Source organism: Hevea brasiliensis, chromosome 1 (genome assembly GCF_030052815.1).
Source record: "Hevea brasiliensis isolate MT/VB/25A 57/8 chromosome 1, ASM3005281v1, whole genome shotgun sequence".
In the NCBI taxonomy this organism is placed as follows: Eukaryota; Viridiplantae; Streptophyta; class Magnoliopsida; order Malpighiales; family Euphorbiaceae; genus Hevea; species Hevea brasiliensis.
Window position 1 is genome coordinate 122,445,634 of NC_079493.1, and position 22,558 is coordinate 122,468,191.

At 32.6% G+C, this 22,558-nt stretch overlaps 1 protein-coding gene across 3 annotated transcripts; it reads left to right on the forward strand.

Annotated features, from left to right (window-relative positions):
* The first annotated feature begins 2,245 nt into the window (after nucleotides 1-2,245).
* On the forward strand, nucleotides 2,246-7,785 carry LOC110652831 (LRR receptor-like serine/threonine-protein kinase IOS1). 3 transcript variants are annotated; one of them, XM_058150439.1, is made up of 13 exons: nucleotides 2,247-2,562; nucleotides 2,842-2,943; nucleotides 3,504-4,044; nucleotides 4,124-4,590; nucleotides 4,703-4,841; nucleotides 4,941-5,012; nucleotides 5,095-5,166; nucleotides 5,255-5,335; nucleotides 5,616-5,770; nucleotides 5,922-6,154; nucleotides 6,248-6,374; nucleotides 6,844-7,033; nucleotides 7,289-7,785. In XM_058150439.1, exons 1-13 carry the CDS (start codon nucleotides 2,523-2,525, stop codon nucleotides 7,683-7,685), a joined length of 2,616 nt encoding a protein of 871 aa, XP_058006422.1. In that variant the 5' UTR covers nucleotides 2,247-2,522; the 3' UTR covers nucleotides 7,686-7,785. The 3 variants fall into 3 exon arrangements, with proteins under 3 accessions (XP_058006429.1, XP_058006422.1, XP_058006433.1); XM_058150450.1 differs by having other exon boundaries at nucleotides 2,248-2,562; nucleotides 3,804-4,044; XM_058150446.1 differs by lacking the exons at nucleotides 5,095-5,166; nucleotides 5,255-5,335 and having other exon boundaries at nucleotides 2,246-2,562.
* Nucleotides 7,786-22,558: the final 14,773 nt, after the last annotated feature.

Below are 22,558 nucleotides of genomic sequence, written 5' to 3' on the forward strand. Positions count from 1 at the left end.
CATATTGCAGAAATATTGCAGAGAATTTATTCCCTCTGCTCTTGTATAGTATGTTGAATTATTGGCTTCACATGATTATTCGTGCCCGTGAATTATTTTGCTGGCTTTAAAAGCCAGAAACTACTAATCTTAAAAAATGGAAGACTTCCTTTGTATTAAGTAAAACTAAATTTTAAAAACTATCAGGTTTTTTCTTCTTTCATCTTCTTCATTTAAATTTTTTCCTCTTTGTATGAAGTTATTTTTTTGTATATCCAACACAATTTTTTTATATATTATATATGGTATTGTTAAGTTGTGTTACTAAGTGAATTTTCACATTAAGAAGCAAAATTATTGCAATTAACGTACATTTTCTTCTTTCATATTCTTCATTTATTTTTTTCTTTTTATATCAAGTAATTTTTTTTATATTAAACATAATTTTTTTTATATGTTATATACAGTATTTTTAAGTTGTGTTGCTAATTGAATTTTCACATTAAGAAGCAAAATTATTGTAATTAAGGTACATTTTCTTTTTTCATCTTCTTCATTTATTTTTTTTCTTTGTATCAAGTAATTTTTTTTATATCCAACATAATTTTTTTATATGTTATATATAGTATTTTCAAGTTGTGTTGCTACTTGGATTTTCACATTAAAAAGCAAAAATATTGTAATTAAGATACATTTTCTTCTTTCATCTTCTTCATTTATTTTTTCTCTTTGTATTAGGTAATTTTTTTTTACATCCAACATAATTTTTTTTTATATGTTATAAATAGTATTTTCAAGTTGTGATGCTACTTGGATTTTCACATTGAGAAGTAAAACTATTGCAATTAAGGTACATTTTTTACTTTAATATAAAATGTTATTGTGATTATTATATAATATATTTATTTAATATTTTAGTTATGATAATTTTGTTAGATACACATGTCAAATCCTGTGATAAATTTAGTGTATATAACATAATTGTTATTAGTTAAAAATTAAATTAGTATGATTATATGATGTGAAATATAAAAATTGTGATAAGTGCAAAAAAAATGAAATAAATAAACATGCTTTTGCTAAAAATGTCAATTTTAAAAAATTTTGCAAAATAAAAATTAGAAAGATATGAAATAGATGTTTTTATCAATATATAGTGTGACTTTCTTAAAATTAAAATTTGAAAATTTTAACGTTGTGCATGCAAAGTTTTGATAAAAATAAAGACAAAAATTTAATTTAATAAATTTAATATTTATTTTTAATTATTGGGACATAAAAACTATAAATACAAAATTTTAATTATAATTTATGTGTTATGTTTATTAAATTATTGTATATATATATTTTTTATTTAATATATTGAAAATAAAAATATTTCATAAATAAAAAGTTATAGTTACAAGTAAAATAAAATGTATTTATAATTAGAATATATAAAAAAATAATTTAATTATTGCATTTAATATAAATGAAAATAATTTAATTATTGAACTAAATATAATAAAGAAAAAATGTGTGATGGCTATAGATAATTTAGATAAAATAATTTAATATTTAAATATGTATTATATTTATATGAAATTTACATAAATAGTTGTGACATATATGACTCTCAAGGTTTTGAGAAATGCATTTACTGATACGATAGTTAAAAAAATTTGAAAAAAAATATATGAAGTTAGAATGAATACGTCGCATGAATTGGTGAAATACGAAAATAATAATTTGACTGACAATTTTTTGTGTATCTAACACCCTAATTAAAATATATATTATATAATTTGACTGACAATTTTTTGTGTATCTAACACCCTAATTAAAATATATATTATATAATATATTTTATATTAACAATTAAATGGTTATTTAAATATAACTTTTCATAAAAATAATTAAATAAAATTATTTTAAAAGTTAAAATTTAAACTGAAATTATATTAAAAATAAGAATTAAGAACAAATTAAATTGAAATTGAAACATTAAAAAATTAAATCAAAACCAAACCAAAATAGTATCAAAATTTCGGTTATTTTGATTCTTAGCTAGGGCCCCAACACGCCACTTACAAGTTAGAAATTTGAATGAGTAGTACTGTCCTGTTAACGGTATACAAAGACCAGAGTATGATGACTATGAACAGCAGGTCGTGGTGGGCCGGTGGAAAAAAATGTCTTAGCGTTTGAATCTTCTTCTATATAATGTATGAGAGTAGGCATAATTAAGCCATAATAGAAAGGGAGGAGATAAAAGCATTCGCTTGTAAACGGTGAGAACTTGGCTGGTCTTCCTGCTCGCCGGTAATTACAAGTTAGAAATTTGAATGAGTAGTACCGTCCTGTTAACGGTATACAAAGACCAGAGTATGATGACTATGAAGAGCAGGTAGTGGTGGGCCGGTGGAAAAAAATGTCTTAGCGTTTGAATCTTCTTCTATATAATGTATGAGAGTAGGCATAATTAAGCCATAATAGAAAGGGAGGAGATAAAAGCATTCGCTTGTAAACGGTGAGAACTTGGCTGGTCTTCCTGCTCGCCGGTAATGGCTGCTTCGAGGAAGCTTGACGGTAATGGCATTTCAGGTGAGTAGTATATATGCTTATTGCTTAACAAAGGTTATACTAGACATTTTTCATAATTAAAGCTTGATTAATCGGTGAGTGAAGTTGCTAATTGGATTTTATACTTGAATTAATCGGTATGCTAAGAATCTACTAACAATGGAGTGATAATATTTGGTCTAAATCTGTAGGATAGGGTAGAAATTACACATTCTTCATGGATATGGTAGATGAAAATCTTCACTATATTATTTTGGCAGTGGAATTGTAACCCTGCAACTCCTCTTTGCTTCTCAACAGGGAAGAAGTTAAAGGCCGAGATGGAGATTTTACAGTGTTTCCTTGTTGTGTTACTAAGTGCCATTGTTCTTACGACTCTGGCCCATGCTCAGGATCAAACAGGTTTGAATTTCAATCTTTGTTTGTCAATAGTATTTGTCGGGTAATTTTCACCTGTCAGAAATGCTTGCATTATTTTTATCCTTTAATTTTAATTTATTATAAAAAATTTTAAATTTTAATTTTATTTGAAAAAATCTCTAAATTTCCAAGTAAAAAAAAATGAAATTATCTATTTTGCTCGTATCAAAAATTATTATTTTATTCTTTTCTTTTCGTTTTTATAATTAAATTAATTAATAATTATTTATTTTATAAAATTATTTTATTTTATTCGTTAATAAAATTATTAATTGACAGTCAATTTTTTCAAATAAAATTCTATTCTCTCCCACAAATGGAGGGGAGAGGGAAAGTTAGGGGGAGAAGAAATGAGGGAAAAGGGAGATGGAACGGTGTAAAAGAATAATTTTATTTTATTTTGAAAATTATTATTGTAGGTTAATGGAATTTGTTTTTTAATAATAAATTAAAATTGAGAGAAAAAGTAAAAATTATCCGGTATTTGTCCTCTGCTAACCTTTCATCAAAATGGCCAAATTTTTGCTGTTTATCTCTCTCAGGCTTCATTAGCCTAGATTGTGGACTACCTGACAATGCTACCTACAACGATTCGATAACGAGCCTAAACTACAATTCAGATGAAGCATTTATAGACACTGGCATAAGCAAAAGAATATCTTCTGAATTTAGTAATTATAGCTTTGTGAGGAGACTACAGTACGTTAGAAGCTTTCCTCAAGGAAACAGAAACTGTTATAAATTAGGCCTTGATAAAGGCATCAAATATCTGATCAGAGCTACTTTCTTGTATGGAAATTATGATGGCCAAAACGAAATACCACAATTTGATATCCATCTAGGAACTAATAAATGGAGTACGGTGCAACTAGAAGATGCAATCCGTTCATTTTCCACAGAGATCATACATGTGACTGCTAGGAGCTACGTATTTGTCTGCCTTGTGAACACCGACTCTGGGACACCATTCATATCAGCATTAGAATTGAGGCCTCTGCATAATAAAACTTATAATACTGAAACTGGATCACTAGTACTCGTCAGGAGGTTAGATATTGGTTCAACAACCAATGCAACGGTCAGGTGAGCACCTTCGTAATTATATCACCAAATTGTTTTTATTACTATATCAATTCTGCCTTGATATGATTAAATGTCTCAGGTTTCCGAATGATATTTATGATCGAGTCTGGCAAACTTACAATTGGGCAAAATTGATTAGCTCGCAAACTGACGATTACCAGGAACAAAATTTTTACCATCCACCATCAAGTGTTATGACGACTGCTGTCACATCAACAAATGCTACTGAGCCACTGTCTTTCTCGATAGGCACTGAAGGTAGTGCTAGCCAGTATTATACCTATATGCACTTTGCTGAAATTGCAATTCTCCAAGCCAACCAATCCAGGAAATTCGACATATATTTGAATGGACGAAAATGGTATGGACCAATATTTCCTCGTTATTTGTCCACAAATACAATATTTACTCCGTCAGCATTGAATGGAGGAAAATTTCAGTTTTCCTTGAATAAAACTGGAGATGCAACCCTTCCACCCCTTATCAATGCAATTGAGATTTATACTGTACTTGAACTCTTACAACCTCAATCAGATCAAGAAGATGGTATGTTCTTTTTAATATTTGTATTTTCATGGCCATTACAGATATATATGGTCTTTTCCCAGTATCCTTACTTTTAACTATTGCTATTTTTGTATAATGTGTGATCTGATAGTTGATGCCATAATGAACATCAAGTCAGCATATAGAATAGAAAGAAACTGGCAAGGTGATCCTTGTTCCTCACCAGATTACTTATGGGAAGGTCTCAATTGCAGCTATAATGACGATGACCTGCCCAGAATCATATCCTTGTGAGTCTATATGCTCTTTTCTTTTCTTTTTTCTTTTTGCTTTTTCTTTTTCTTCCGAATTTGAAAGTCTCTCAATAACATTGTTCAACAATCAATTAGGAACTTATCGTCAAGTGGATTGACCGGGGAGATTAATCGTTACATATCCAATCTCACATTGTTACAATCTCTGTAAGTAATTTTTATCTCAAATAAAGTTGGCATGTTCTCAAAATTTATATGTCAGTAACAAATGATCTTATAATGATGTCAGGGACTTATCAAACAATAGTTTGACTGGATCAGTGCCTGATTTTCTGTCTAAATTATCTTCCTTGAAATTCTTGTAAGTCACTGGGGATTAGAATTGAAAATTCATGCCTCTCAAAAGAAATAATACCATAGCAACTGATCATATTCATTATGCCTGGCAGAAATCTATCAGGAAACCAACTCACAGGCACTGTTCCCCCAGCTCTCATTGAAAGGTCAGAGAAGAGTTTGTTAGTGTTAAGGTGAACATTTTGCCAGAAATCGCAAATCTATAGCAGCAAAATTTACAATGAGGCATGTTAATTTTATTTAGTGTTGCCCTGATCATGCCTCTGTTTGAGTGCTTAAGTGATCATAGCAACTGTGAATTGTTTGTTTTTCAGTTTCTTGTCCATTTAATTTAACAAGTTGACTTACATGCAAACAGAAACTAGTAAATGATACTGCTAGAGTATACTGGAGTTTACTGGAAGTCAATAATCTAACGTACTAATTTTGTTGAATTTACTCGATCAATTCAAGTGTTGGAGGAAATGCAAATCTATGTCCATCCCTTTCATGCAAGAAGAAAAAGAAGAAGAAACTATTTACCATTCCAGTAGTGGCATCTGTTGCTGCAGTGATCATTGTAGCTGCTTTGGTTATCTTATTTTGGAAAATTACAAGAAGAAAACAAGGTAAAAATTCAAATATTGAACATATTAATAAGAGTTTAAGGGAAAATTCCAGATGTGAATTTCTACGTCATCACAATAAACTCTGTCAATAAATATGTGCTTTCTTCTCAGTCCTTGGTAAGTATGTGCTTAATAAATCATTTTGTTAAAGTTTCACTAGCTGGGAAAGAAGATGCCAAAACCAACATTGTATGCATGCCACTGGAGCCAAAAAATCGAGAGTTCACATACTCTGAGATCCTGAATATTACGAACAACTTTGGGAGGGTTCTTGGTAAGGGAGGATTTGGAACAGTTTACCATGGCTACTTAGATGACACTGAAGTAGCTGTGAAAATGCTCTCCCCCTTATCAGGCCAGGGTTCTAAGCAGTTCCAGGCAGAGGTATCACTAGTATTTAGAACGAATGTTCTGAGCCTTTGTTTTTTCCTTGTGTGTGTTTGGACTAAAAAATGGATGTATGGTTTCTGAATGCAGGTCAAACTTCTTTTGACAGTTCATCACAGAAACTTGACAACCCTTGTTGGTTTCTGCAGTGAAGGTGCCCACTTGGGGCTCATCTATGAGTATTTGGCCAGGAGAGATTTAGAAATGCACCTATCAGGTTCATTTATATTAAACATATTTTTTGGATGACTTAATGGTAAATCTAAACATGTTATTAACTACTGCGACTGCTGTGTCAGCATACCATAGACAGTACTTTTAGGTTCTGCTATAACAATTCTCTTTGATTTCATTAGCAAATGCAATTTTTACTGCAATCATCTTTTTCAAATTGCAAGCCCATTGCCTAAAATTTTAGGCCTTCATATCATAAATTACGAGAACATAGTTGATACAATTTTTATAAGTGGCATCAAATATTTTTCTATTCCCAATAGAAATTTGAGGCACAGCTTTTGTATAAATGTAGAAATGAGCACAAATGTGTTGTGTTGGGGGAGGAGACTTCAAATAGCAGTCGATGCAGCAAAAGGTTGGCAGAGATAATTTGCATGACTTTCTATGTACTAGTAATGATTTGTAGCCATTAGTGAACTCAAAAATGTAGATTTTATATATATATGTAGGATTGGAGTATCTCCACAATGGGTGCAAGCCCCCAATTGTACATAGGGACGTGAAGACTGCAAACATCTTGTTGAATGATAAATTCCAAGCCAAACTGGCTGATTTTGGACTGTCCAGACCTTTCCTATTTGACGGTGGCAGTCACATATCAACAGATGTTGTTGGCACTCCTGGGTACCTTGATCCCGAGTGAGTGGTCTATAATACTGTCTAGAATATTTGATTTATGCTTTTCAGAAAAATTATTTCACTTGTACTTTTGTTAAAGGAACTCCTTCTTTCCCTTTCATCCTCCTAGAAACAAAAGGAAGATACTTTCTATTCAACAGCACGGGTGCAAATTTGCAAATTTGTCCACTTATAAAAGAACTAGATCAATCAAAGAAATATACTAATGATTAATCAAGAACTGACATGGTTCGAGTTTAATGTTCTGGTTTTCAGGTACTCTGTGACATACAGATTAACAGAGAAAAGTGATGTGTATAGCTTTGGCATAGTTCTTTTGAGGATAATCACAGGCAAACCTGTGCTTGCAAGAACCAACCCAATGACTTATTTAAGACAGTGGGTTAGCTCCCTGCTTGCAAACGGAGATATTGAAAACGTTGTTGATCCACGGTTAGGTGGAGACTTCAACATCAACTCTGTCTGGAAGGCAGTGGAAATAGCAATGGCTTGTACATCTCCAACTTCCACTAGAAGGCCAACTATGCTTCAAGTAGTGAATGAATTGAATGAGTGCTTAGCAGCAGAAATACCTCCAACAAAGGAGAGGCATGAGATTGAATTGAATGGTTCCACTGGAGTGTCGAATGAATCAACTCCGCTAGCTAGGTAGTAGCTCAAAGATTTAGGGCTATTATGGTGCTAATTGATTTACATTCTATATGTAGCACTGTCATTGCACGAACTGAATAAAATCGTGCACCCTTCGATAAGTAGTTAATCTATGTTCTTGCCAGCACACCTAAAAAGGGTATAGCAAAACAAGAAAACTATTTACTATCAATTGTTTATATGAAACCAATTAGGCTTCAACTTTACACTATATTTGGATCATGTTCTGGGATGATTTCATATAACTAATTTACATGTTTAAAAGATTATTCCTGTAAAATGATGATTTCTTTACCATCATTTTATTATAGCTTATCAAACTATCAAATGGGTAATTTGACATGGTTTAAAATTTTTATTTTTTCATTTTATCCCTCACAATATATAAATTTTTAATTATATAACTCTAATGTTATATATTTATAAGGCATATTTAATTATTAATTAAAAAATAAAATGTGTCTTTAATTATTGTTATGATAACATTATTAATAAATTAATATTTTATTTAAATAAATATTTGTAAACTATTTATATATTTAAAATAGTAATAAATGATATTTTAGTAATCTTTATATTTATTTTAACATAGCTTAATATCTATCCAAATAAGAGAAAATCATTAAACTATCTCATATCATACCATCTTTTTAAACATATTAATAATAAAAATTATATCATATAATACAATATGGTACATTAATAAGCTTTATTGCACTCAATCTAATAAGGAGTTAATGGTATATTGATAAGTAGATTGACAGACTTTGGCAGTCATTAAGAATGTTTTTGAGGTTTTTGAAAATAGTGAAAGGTTTTTCAAGATTTAAAAATTTTGATTTTGTGTTTGAGAAAATTTGTAATTTTTTAAGTAAGGCTTTTGAGATTTTTTAACCCTTTCCCATTCCCAATAGAAATTTGAGGCACAACTCTTGTATGAATGCAGAAATGAACACTGATGTGTTGAGTTGGGAGAGGAGACTTCAAATAACAGTTGATACAGCAAAGGGTTAGCAAAGATAATTTGCATGACTTTCCATTTACTAATAATAATTTGTGGCCATTAGTGAACTCATGAATTTCTTTTTTTTTTTTTTTTTTTGGTGTAGGGTAGGAGTATCATAAAAAAGTTCAATTCATAAAATAAAATTCTTGAATAAAAACTACTCAATTAATTGAAAAGTAAAAAAAAAAAAAAGGGGTAACATGTTAAAAGATTTTAAGCTACATTATGCAAAAACTAAAAAGAAAATATTTGTTTATAGTAATTAAATAAAAAAAAATTAAAAATAAAGACATCAAAAACAAGAAATCGCAACGGGGTAAAATGATCACAAAATATTGAATAACATTTTATTATAAATAAAATTGTTTCAAAATTATTTCAATAATAATTAAACAGTTTGAATATAATGAAAATGTAATCATTAAATGAAATAAAGTTAGTGGTCAAATTAATATATATATATTTAAAAAAAAAATAAAATTTATGAAAAAAATAATTTTTTATATATTGATCTCAATTATGTAATATATTTTTAAATTTGTTCATCATCACCAATTTGGAAATGACATTTGGTCCCTTTATTTCTCGAAAAAATATTTTTTTGAAAAATATTTTTTTATTTTTTTTAATATTATATTTAAAAAATAATTAATAAAAAATATTTTTCTAATTAAAGAGAAAATTAAGTCATTTTTTTAAAAAATAACTTCTTTTTTTATAAGGAGAAAGTTATTTTTTATTTTCTAAATTTTAATAATTTTATTAAAATATAAAAATATTTATATATACATAATATAAATATAAAATTATTAGTTTAGCATTATAATTGAATAACAAAAAAATATTTTTATAAAAAAAATATATATTTTTTATTTTTTTAAAATTTTGTATGTATAAATTATTTTTAATAAAATAAACAGAATTTAAAAAAAATTAATAAATATATATACGCTCCCGGTTTTGTTTTTGCAGTCCACATGTGCAAAAAAAAAAGAAAAAGTAAGAGCAAAGAAACACTAAAAGTGTACTTTTTTTTAAATAATATATAATAATAAATCAACTAGGAAAAATTATTATGTGCATTTAAATTACTAAATTTTAATATTTTTTACTTTTATATAAATATAAATTTTTTCATAAATTATAAAAAAATAAATTTCATATATATATATATATATATATATATATATATATATATATATATATATATATATATATATATATATATATGTGAACCAAAAGAGATTCATTGATAGTCGTTGCAGGTACAAAAGACATATTGCATATTATCATATGCATTATATAGGGAACGCTCGTCATAATGTGAGGACTAATTAAATCAATTTATAAACCCTATAAATAAATTAATATATTTATTTATAATAATTTTTAAATTTATAAATTTTTATAAGTTAAAAAAAATAAATTAAAAAATTTCTTTTAATATTGATAAATTATGTGCTTATAAATAAATTTAAGTAAATATTTTATTTTATTATTTTTATTTAATTTTTAAAATTTTATCATAAATATTATTTAATATCTTTTTATTATTTTAATAATAAATATATTTATAAATTAATTTTTATTAAATATATTAATTATTTATAAGTATTTTAATTAAATATTTAATTATTTAAAATTTTAAATATTTATAAATTTAAATTAACTTATTTATAAATTAATTGTCTAATACTTATAAATTAACTTTTTTAAATTAAACTAAACGCCCTCATAATTTATCGTGAATAAGATGCCCAGCTGTCAAGTCTCCACTACTTGTTGACTTCTCCGAAGGAGTAATATAGAATCCAAGAAAACTCGTGTGTTTGGACAAAGATTGAGTCAGTCTGTCGTACGTTGACTGAGCCACAAGGATAGCTAATAGCAGCTTCTTTCTCTGGTTCTTTAGAGCTCCTTCACTCCTTCCCCGTTGTTTTGTTCTCCCCCAATCCCCACATTCTACACAACGCGGAAACGTGGCGGAACTGGAGATTAATATTTAGAAGTTAAAAATAAATATTAAAAATTTTATGAAATCTTAATAAAACTATAAATATTAAAATAAAAATATAAAAGATTAAAAAATTAAAATTAAATAATATAAAAATATAAATAAAATTTACATAGAAATATAAAAGTTAAATAATAATTTAAAAAAATTTAAATTTAAAACTTTAGAAAGAGCGAACAGTAAATTTTTTTTAAAAAATAAATTATAATTTTTAAAACTCATATATATATATATATATATATATATATATATATATATATATATATATATATATATATATATATTCTTGACAAATCAATTTTAGATAAAAATCTCATAAGAAAATATGTTATAGTAGTATATATATAATGCACCTTTTTTTTTTAATTATATCAAAGAATTATATTAAATTGATTAGAACAATATAAAATTAAATTTATTGTACTATCTTAATTTTAATTTTTCTCTTAGAATTGTGTTGGACTGCAATTAGATCAAAATCAATTTATATATATATATATATATATATATATATATATCTTATAGTTAAAGTTTAAATATTATATAAAAAGAAATAATTAAAATGTATATATTATATGATATTTTATGTATTATCTAACTAACTTTAAAATACAAATGATAATTTATGTATGATTTTTTATATAAATAATTATATAAAATTATTTTAAGAATCGAAATTCATATAAAAATGAAATTAAGAACTGAATTAAATTAAAACTAAAATATTGAAGAATCAAAATAAAAATGCATTAAAATTTCGTTTCAATTTTGATTTTTAGACATATCACAAGTATAAATTGAACCGTGTAGTTGTAATTAGAAGTTAGAAAATTAAATGGATAGTAGAGTCCTGTTGCCTGTATCCAAAGACCAGAGTTGTAGACCTATGACTATGAACAGCAGGTTGTGGCTAGGGTAGACATAAATGTCTAAGCGTTTGAATCTTCTTCTATAAAATTTATGAGAGTATGCAGAATTAAACCATAAAGAAAGGGAAGGAATAATAGCATTCGCTTCTGAACGATGAGAACTATTGGCTGCTCTTCCTGCTCACCCTGCAATGGCTGCTTTGACGGTAACGATATTTTAGGTGAGTATACAAAGCAGCCATTGTAGGGCGAGCAGGAAGAATGGTACTCACCTGAAATATCGTTACCGTCAAAGCAGCCATTGCAGGGCGAGCAGGAAGAACAACCTATATCCCTGCAATGGCTGCTTTGACGGTAATGGTATTTCAGGTGAGTATATATATATATTGTTATGACTCGATCTCTGGGTCAGACTGGCATTAGGACATGAGTCAGAATAAAGCTCTCTTTATTGTTCTGAAACCCATAATCATGACCAAAATCAAGGCCCCACATGCAGACAGAAATAAAATAAAACACTATAAGTTTACTTGGGTTAACTCAACTTGATTTCTATCAAGAAATCAAAACTAGGGGAGTCTAGCTCAACCCTGATACCTATTATGAACAAACTATTTAATATCATAAAATTTTCACTAATTAATACAATATATATATACACACAAATTAATGTCACAGCAGAGCTCTAGTTATTAAACAAATAAATAAATAAATACAATAAACTATTAAACTAAGAAGCACAACATACGGAAGAAAATACAAGTTAGAATCAAAGAAATAAACTCGTTCCTCCTGCAACTTAAGAAAAATATTTGAACAGGAATGAGCGTTCGACTCAGAGAGTTTAGATATTGATTATAAATACAATTTCTATAACTACCTACGGCTATTATTATCCCACCATGAAAGGCACATCCATCACATATAACAAATAATTCACCCAATATTCATACGAGAAGTTAATTTAGAACTACTTACACACCCAATATATCACATCAATAAATATATATGGGAGCTAATTCCCTATATACCTTTCTTAATTTCAATACCTGCCAATAAGGTCAACTCAAGCTGGACTTTCTCTTAATAATCCAAGTTCATGGGTCAATAAGATCAACTCAAAGTCATACTCACATTAATTTATCCATATATGAGGATCGGGTCTCAGCGAGTCAAACTCCAACCATAACTACCTGTCCTACCCATATCTATATCCACACTATACTTACGCTAACACATACACACACAGTTCCAAATTATCCTCGGAGAGGCAATCACAATAAATAATAATAATAATTAAATATACAGCAACCAAAAATGCCCCTAATATATTAACTATTTATATGCATAATTAATTATTTATAGAATGCATGAGGATGTCAAACATATAATTAATATTGAAATTACAAAAATAATCAATATCTAACGCGCAGATTGATTGACTTGTTTGTAGCTGGTCCGACTGAAAGGAGAAGAAAGGCTAGTCGGTACCAATTACCTAGACAGATACATTGACCTCTATCAAATTAACTGACAGAAATAATTAATTAATTTAATCAAAGAAGCAAGAATAATTTCCTAATGTTTTGCCGAAATTTCGACAGAGTCTCCCCTATAATTGGACCTAACCTCTCTATAAAAAAAACACAATAATAGCACCACACAGGGCCTTAGGCCCAGAACAACAATTATAACGCCCATTTGGGGCTTACAATAAACTTAATCTAAGTTTAAACATCCAAACTTTAGCTCGAGTCCCTAACTCCTCTATAGTCCAAATAAATATTTTTAGCACTTCAAAAATTACAAAAATATTCCCGGAGGTCCTCCACATCGTCCTTCTATTGATTAAAATTATTTCACTCAATTTTACTAAGTTAGGAATATATTATAGACTTATCACCTAGCATAGCTAAGGTAAAAACTATACAACTTGAGTTCGGGACTTCCTTTTCAAATTCTGCTACCTGAAATACATCCGGAAAGTTCGAAAATGTTGGAAATAACTATAAACAAGACCACTTTCTGGGACAGCCTGGAAAACACCCAGACTAGGCTAAAAACTTAGTCGTGAGTGCAGGTGAGCTATCGCTGATCCGATTCCACCTAAACGAAGTCCATAAATTATTAATAATTATCATTTAATTATATTTCATTTACGGGCATAAAAAAAACAAAAATCTCACTAAGCTATCTGGACCGTCATATGATCGCCTTTTTCAAATGGTATCTGATCGAAGCGGGGTCGATTCCATTTCGAAGGTTTCACCGTACTGAGTTCATCGGTGGTCTTGAATCGTCAATCCGAAGGTCGGATTGGCTGGAATTGGACCTAAAATTTCTGTTTCTCTCTCTTTGATTCGTTGGATTTCGGCAACAATAAGGAGTGGGATTGATCAAATTTGGTAGCCCAGAGGAAGAGGAGTTGAATGCCGGTGGTTTGCGTCTGATCTGCCATAAAAATCGCTAGAAAAATGGTGAAAGACTATTCACCTTCTTCCTTGCGCTCTTTGCCAAAAAATCTCGCCATCCATCACCGTTCGTCATTCGAGGAGTGTCGCTGGCGTAGCTGAGGGTTGTTGGAGGTCCACCGACAGTCGTTTGGCACTGGGTCCTATTGGAGCACAATGAACGGAGAGGAAGAGGGAGAGATGCGGGAGGAAGAGAGAGATTTTGGGGGCCGGGGTGGTGGTTTGTTTTACATATCTAAAATTTCTGGGTTTTTTTTTTTTAAACTTTAATTACTCTTTTAATTTAGCCCTTGAACTTTTTGGGTATATATAAATAGGTCCAAAATCCTTTTCAATTGAGTACCCAAAATACAAATATAGGTATAATTAAATAATAAAGACAATACAATAACAATAATAATAATAATAATAATAATAATAATAATAATAATAATAATAATAATAATAATAATAATAATAATAATAATAATAATCAAATTAATAACAATTAAATTAAATCTTATAACCAAGATTAATGATAATGTAATAATATATTTTGTTAATTGATTTAATATTAATATTTAAAACTAATTATTTTAATTAAAATTAGATTATTAAATAATTTATAAAATATATTTAGAAATAATTTTAAAAATATATAAATGAAAATTTTATAAAAATTATAAATTAATTAGATAATAATAAAATAATATTTAAATACTATATAAAAATATAAAATTTATATTTTTAAAATTCAGGTTATTACATATACTTATTGCTTAACAAAAGTTATACTTGACATTTTCATAATTATAGCTTGATTAATCGGATAGTGAAGTTTTTAATTGGATTTGATACTTGAATTGATCGAACTCCAATATTATATTATTACTATATAATAAAAGTAGCTACCATGTGCCCCTGTGTTTTACATAAAATTTCATATATATATATATATATATATATATATATATATATATATATATATATATATATATATATATATATATATATATATTAAAACTAAATCTTAAAAATAACTTTACAATTGTGCCCCCTAATCAAATAAAGTTGTCTAAAGAAAAGGGCATGTGACATATATATATATATATATATTTTCACTTTTATATTTTTTTATATAATAATGAACTTATCACATTAAATAATAAACTTTTATCTAAGAAATTTTGAATGTCAACTATTAAAATCTGATATCATACAAAATATTAATTATTTCATTAATAATAATAATAATAATAATAATAATAATAATAATAATAATAATAATAATAATAATAATAATTTCACTTGTTAGATAGGTTAGAAATTGCACACTCTTCATAGATATCGTAGATGAAAAATATTCAGTATATTATTTTGGCAGTGCGAATTGTGACCCTGCAACTCTTTTTTTCTCACAAGGAAGAAGGTAAAGGCTGAGGTAGGGATTTTACAATGTTCCCTTGTTATGATACCATGTACCATCGTTCTTGCAATGGTAGCCCATGCTCAGGATCAAAAAGGTTTGAATCTCAATCTTTGAATGTCTATGGTATTTGTCTGCTACTAACCTTTGATCAAATGAAGCTGAATTTTTGCTGTTTATCTCCCGCAGCAACAGAACAGAACAGGATGGACATAGAAAAAAATAGAAGATATCATAGAAGGAGACTAATTAGGAAGAAACAGGATAGGAGGAGGATCATGGTTGGTACTTGGAATGTTGGATCACTTATAGGAAAATTAATGAAGCTTGTGGATACCATGGAAAGGAGAAGGGTGAATATTGCTTGCATTCAGGAGATTAAATGGATAGGAGAGAAAAGCAAGGAAGTGGGTAATTGAGGGTATAAATTGTGGTTTACTGGAAAGGAGAGAAACAAGAACGGAGTAGGCATAATCATAGACAGGACATTGAAAGACGCTGTAATAGCCGTGAAAAGAGTAGGAGATAGAATTATACTAGTAAAGCTAGTACTAGAAGGAGAAACAATAAATATAGTTAGTGCTTATACCCCACAAATAGGACTAGATAGTGAGAGTAAACAAAGGTTTTGGGAAGATATGGATGATTTAATACAAAGCATACCAAATGAAGAGAATGTTTTTGTCGACACCATATTTTGGCCGACCCCTAGAATCAATAAAAATTCTTCTTTGAACAGCTAATCACGTTTCCGATCCCTCTTTGATAGGCGGTCACATTTCCGATCTCTCCTCACAAAGGATTGAATCAATGCTAAGTCCTCATATTCATTAAAGCCTTGCCGATCTCTCAAATCATTTACCGACCTCTCAAACCCGTTGTCGAATTTCCGGACCTGTCAAGTATATTCCTGATCTCTGTTGATAAATAAAATGAACTGGCACTAGATCTTTTCCTACCAGTTTTATTGCCGACCTCCTTTCCGAAGGTTTAAGAGCTAAAGTTTTAGTTCGATTTAATGAGGATTCCGATCTTAAGTGTTCGAGTTAAATTTTCAATCAAGTTCCGTTCAAAGATTTCTTCCCTACCGATCTCATGCTTAAAGTGCTTTCCGATCTCTCATACTTAGATTAATAATCACATTTAGTTTTTGTTTTGCTGTGCTCATACAATCAAATACTCAGACAAACAATGGTTTAAAATTTTCCGATCACAATCATTCATTGAACAAAGAGGCATTTCATTTCATGTCATAATCTGTACAAGTTATTCGGCTGGGGGATCACCCCCAGCCTGATCTACATTTGGATCACTCTCCCTCTCTCCCTCACCTTCGGCTTCCTCCTCACTATCTTCGCCGTCGCCCTCGGGAGCCAGGTCATCCATCCAGGAGAAGTCCTCTTCAGGGTAGCGCTTTTGGAGTTCGGCCAAGAGATCCTTATGAGCATTCACATAGGCTCCGGCTATTCCTGACACCATCTCTTCATCTTTTTCCTTAAGCTCTTTGCCTTTCTCGGTAAGCTCCTTATCCTTCGCGTTAAGCTCCTCTATAAGTTGAGCGACCTGAGCGGCTTCGTTGGCCTGAAGTGCCTGGACTTCTCTGAGAGCCCGTTCTCTTTCAGCCAGGTCACGAGACTTCTCGGCCAGCTGGTCTTCATGGTAATTCGCCCGTCCCTCGACTTGAGATATATAATCCCGAGCGGATGAGAGTTGGGATCGGAGGAAGCCAATTCCTGATTTTTCTTCCCTACCTCCTTACCCAGACGTTGAATCTTTTCCCGAACCATGGTCTGGTTCACCAGACACTCCACATTCAAGCTCATGGTTCGAGTCAAGATATCATCGAGACCATTCCGGATAGCTGTCCGATCCTCTTGAAAGAAGATGGTAGATCCTGGGACTTTGGCAAAAGCGGAGTTCTCCCTCACACTCCGGTTATTCTTCAAGCAGTCGATCAGGATCGGAGCGCCCCGAGACGAGGTCCTCCCAGAAGATTGAGACGGCTCCCTTTCCGTGCTTGGAATAACTGAGAGAGGCAGGGGCTGCTCTTCCGATCTAGGAGGAGATCGGCGGCCAGTGGTCGGCGCACCGAAGGTTGAGGTGGGTCTCTTTGTATCTCCCGTGTTCGTGGCCAGGGTGTTTGAAGTCGTTCCGAACGCTTAAGCTCGTTTCTGTTCCGGGAGATGTCTCTTTGTTTCTTTAGTTTCGTAGAACCTTCACAACCCGCCATACCGCATGTAAAAGAGGTTAGTGAGATCGCTAAGGTCCCGAACGAGATATAGAAAATACCAATGCCGAGGTCGAGAGCGGAAGTTCGCGATCTTGGCGGTGATCGATTGCATGGTCCAATGGTGCGATTCGGCAGTCACCGCATTTGGACAGGAATATTTTAGAGTGGCGGCCTGACTTTTCAGCTCCATCACTATTAAGCTTTCCTCTTGACTCAGGGTAATGTGCTTCGGAAGCAGGGGCCCCTGGTACCACCAGCTACGAGGAAAGTCCTCAAAGCGGCTTCGGATCTTTACTCCTCGAGAATGAAGAACCGGTTCTTCCAATTCTTAAGGGATGAGGCGGATCGTAAAAGAGTCCGCAATGAGGCTTCGCTGAAAGTACCGATGTTCGTCATCCTTTCGGCGAGTTAGTCATGCAGCTCGGCGAACACCTTAGCCGTAGGTCCGATTCCCTTAGCTCGGCATAGACCTCGAAAAGCTACCAAGATCCGCCACGAGTTGGGGTGAATTTGAACAATGGATGCTCGGTGAAGTTTTAGGACCTCCTTATAGAAATCGGCTAGAGGAACCTCGATCGGCCTTTAATCGTTCCTCGTACACCATAACCATGTCATTCTCTTCAAAAGAGTGATCGACACGAAGATCGCCATGGCACTTGATCAGCTCATATGAATCAGGACAAATATTGTATTCTTGAACAAACGATTGCAGATCGGATTCTCGAAGAACCGACGGAAGCTCGTCTATAGGAAGGGTCTCTCTCCTTGAAGAAGGTGCGAGCCTCGATGGTATGACCCGCCCCCGAGTTGGAGCGGAGGCCACAGGAGGTTCTTGTTGAACGTTTGGCTTTCGCCTCTTCTTCGCAGACGATGACCACGAATCGAATCGAAGGAGGGCTCGCGCTCTCGACCTTGGCACCATTCATTTTCAAAAGAAACAAAGAATTTAAATTAAAAGAGGATCAAAGCCCTTACGAGTCCGATCGTCGGCCAAGAACTTGAGAAAACGAGAGAACTTCGAAGTTGTGAGCAGGGGATTGAAAATGGAATGAGAGAACAACTGGCTAACCCTCCCACCCCTATTTATACTAGTCCGAGCATTTAATGCTCGCGAGGTTCTAGGCAGCGCATCGATTGGTGGAACTCGACAGCTGTTCTGACACTTCTCTCAAATATCTGAATGTTCAGAGATCGCTTAATTAGAGATCGGCATAATGAGTTAAATATTTTGAATAAAGGATCAGTTAAGTGTCATTCAGGTAAAGAACCGGATCGGATAATCACATTAGAGAGCGGAAAATAATCAATGCAAAAATAATAAGATGATAATCGACAAAATAAAGTCTTTATTTTCAAAAGATCGGATTACATCATTTGGGCGATCTCTAGGGATCGGGTTACACTAAAATTGGATTACATCATTTCTGTGATCTCTAGAGATCGAATTGCATTAAAAACAAAATACATCATTTGGGCGATCTCTAGGGATCGGAATGTCACATTGTGACTGATCCAAAGGGGTGTCACCGACCAGAACCGAGGCGCCGCTTTAACACCCAATGTGGAGGAAAGCCGCTGTCGGAACACTCAATGTGATGAGAAGCCGAATGAACTCAGTTGAGCGACTCAAGATCGATACAACCGAGGTCCGCAATACAGATCGGTCAAATCCAGTTCTCTCACCATCGTCAGTTAGGGTTATGCGATCACCGGGATCATAAATTTTCAGCCGGTGGTTAAAGAAGCTCATCGGAAAGGGATCAAAAACCACCATCATGGCCGGAACTTCCACCGGAGCAGCTAGAACAGGAAAAGTAAGAAGGAAGAGAGGAAAATTAGATGAAGGAAATGTCTCTGTCGACAGGGGTATATATAGGGGAAAATTAGCATTTATTGCTGAGCAGAAAACGAAGCGAACGCTTCTGGAATCGAGGGGCAATTAATGCTTTGACCAGACCGGACCTAAGGAAGGGAAAGATCGGAATAATAGATCGGAAGATGGGAGACCAGCATGAAAGATCGAAAAGAACATGTGAAACAGATCAGAAAGAGGAGGGATCGGAAGACAAAAAGAATAAGACAAATTCCAATAACCGTCGTCAGAATCAGAGCCGAGGTAGTTAAGGCGTTGCAGACGAGATCTCCACCGCACGCCAAAGAATCGCCCGCAATCTTGACAGTGCTGTGGTATGTCATGACAGTCCTGTACATCCCAATCTCCACCGTTGATCCCACTTGTAAGGACAAACCCGGAACCCTTAGATCAAAAGAGAAGACGACAATACCAGCGCCTTTCGCTCTTAGCCCTCGGATCATTCCGGACAAGGAAATTTGGACCGTCAGATGGAAAGAAGAAAATGACAAATATTATGAAGAGTGATCTCAACCATTCATTTTGATTCTCTTTAATTCCTGAACCTTCGATCATGTCCTTCGAAATCTTAACCCTCCATCTCCCTCAAAATAAATCCTGACCCTTCACGAAGAGCACCCGATTCCTATAAATACCTGCATAAAAACTGTTCGACGGACGGACGAAAAAATAGACGAGAGGCTGTTATTATAGCAAGAGGAACTCTGAAAATTCATTTAGTTTGTTACTCTGCTATTTAGAAGTGTTGATTAAAAAGACTTTGGAAACTAGTTTTCTGAAGTGTTTTCTTGAAGAGATTTTGAATACTGGAACTCTATATTTCCAGTTTGTTCATTATCTGGTCATACTCTCACTTTCTGTCTTTTATCATCTCTGTTTTCACTGCCCAAGATCAACTTCATATCACTCATTTCTTTAGCTAAGTACCCTCCAGTTCACGAAGAACACCACCCTCAGGCTAATCAGTCTACTGTCTCATCCCTGTCTGCCACCCCGTAACTATTTTAGTAGACCCGGCTCCTCACAGGTAAGAGTTCATACTGCTGTTTACGTTTATTTTCTGCACTTCTTTTGTTCTTCATACATCTGCAACTTTCTTCAAGATTATTTTGTACAAGAGAACCCAAGAAAAATGTTGTTGTAAGAGTTCATGCTACTGTTTTATTAAGTGTCTACGTTTATTTCCCGCATTTTCCTTGTTCTTCTCACATCTGCGATTTTCCTCAAGATCATTTCTGCACAAGCAATCCCAAAGAAAGTCACTCTCAAATCATCTTTTAGTGATCAGTTCGTTTTATTGATCTCCGTCATTTCTGAAAACAAGTTTTTCTAACTCCTATTACTATGTAAATGGTTGGGTAAACGTAGGTAGCTGCAACTTAGGGGTCTCTTTTAAAAGAGAGAACATGAATAACACGTCAGGAAGATAGCCAAACTATTAGGCTGACGTAAACAGCAATTCGGCAAGATGTCATAAAGCGAAATAGAACCATAGTAAACATAACAGAATAGATCGGATGTTAATGGATATTGGTAAAATGAATACATGGAAGGTCGGTAAATCGAGTCTAGTTTTCCCCATCTAGCCAAAAGGTATCGAAAAATCTTATCCCCAACCTCTTTAAATTTAAGGATCCTTATCCTTAGGTTCTTAGGACACCAAAATTCGGGAGATCGGAAAAATCCCTTTCAGGCTCCTTTCTAATTTAAAAGAGATCGGAGGAGAGTTCTTATCCGGTCTCAACTCAAAATTCTAATTTAAAAGAGATCGGAGGAGAGTTCTTATCCGGTCTCAATCCAAAATTCTAATAAACATCAAATAGAGATCGGAGGAGAGTTCTTATCCGGTCTCAACTGAAAATTCTAATTTAAAAGAGATCGGAGGAGAGTTCTTATCCGGTCTCAATCCAAGATTTTAATAACTATTAAAAGAGATCGGAGGAGAGTTTTTATCCGGTCTCAACTCAAAATTCTAATAAACATTAAATAGGGATCGGAGGAGAGTTCTTATCCGGTCTCAACTCGGAACATTAATAAATAACTCTAGAGGAGATCGGAGGAGGGTTCTTATCCGGTCTCCCCTCAAAATTTTAATAAGTAACTTAAAAGAGATTGGAGGAGAGTTCTTATCCGATTCTCACACCCGTTCACTAAGGTTGTCTCATTTACTTATGTATCTGGGTGATCCAAATTTAGTGAAAAATCAAATATTCCTTCTACCAAAAGGATTAACATTGCCGCCTAAGCCCTCCTAACTAATTTATAAAGGACGCAGAATTAAATCTAGTTACCCTTATTTAGGGACGAGGTGGGGTGCCTAACACCTTCCCCACCCGTTTACGGACCCCGAACTTAGAATCTCTGTTTTGAAGTGGTTTCATTTTTAATTTAACTTCTCAAATGGTTTTCTTTAGTTTCCCTCAAAACTAAGGTGGCGACTCCTCACTTTTTCCCACTTCGGTGAGTGATCGTCCAGGCGACCGCAAAATCTATTGCGACAGCTTGGCGACTCCACTGGGGAAGTATACCTGGTCTAGTGGTCCAAAAGTAGATTTAATCTTGTCTGATCAAATTATAGTTAGATGGGTTCACTCGGCGATGTCTTATATGTTAATTATTATTATTGCTAACTATTTTGTTTTGCCTGTTCTATCTCTTACAGTGCTCTTCATTTCAAAAGGAAAAAATGGAAAAAATGGAAAAATAAAATCCCCCTAAATTGGGAAGAGGTAAAGGTGTCCCTTCACACACCGAACACTCCCACAATGTCCTCACACACTATGGTCCTAACCCGGGCTTTCTTACCCTTTTAGGAAAGTAGGAGGGAGTCATGTAGCGGTACCCGTGGGTTTTACCCCGTTAGTATCCGTGAAGGCTTCTGCTCAAATTGAAACTCGCTCTATCCACTGTGATACTCGTGGAATTTTCCCGATAACATCACAGGGGTAGAATGGGGCTCTACTGTTTACAGTAGGGGCAATTTGGGAACCTGTGGCTTTTAGAAAA

Excerpts from the sequence above, each read along its gene's own strand:
- LOC110652831 (XM_058150439.1), top strand. The coding sequence starts at position 2,523 with ATGGCTGCTTCGAGGAAGCTTGACGGTAATGGCATTTCAG. Across the intron at positions 5,771-5,921 it reads AATTACAAGAAGAAAACAAG|TTTCACTAGCTGGGAAAGAA; the intron begins GTAAAAATTCAA and ends ATTTTGTTAAAG. Across the intron at positions 6,155-6,247 it reads CTAAGCAGTTCCAGGCAGAG|GTCAAACTTCTTTTGACAGT; the intron begins GTATCACTAGTA and ends TTCTGAATGCAG.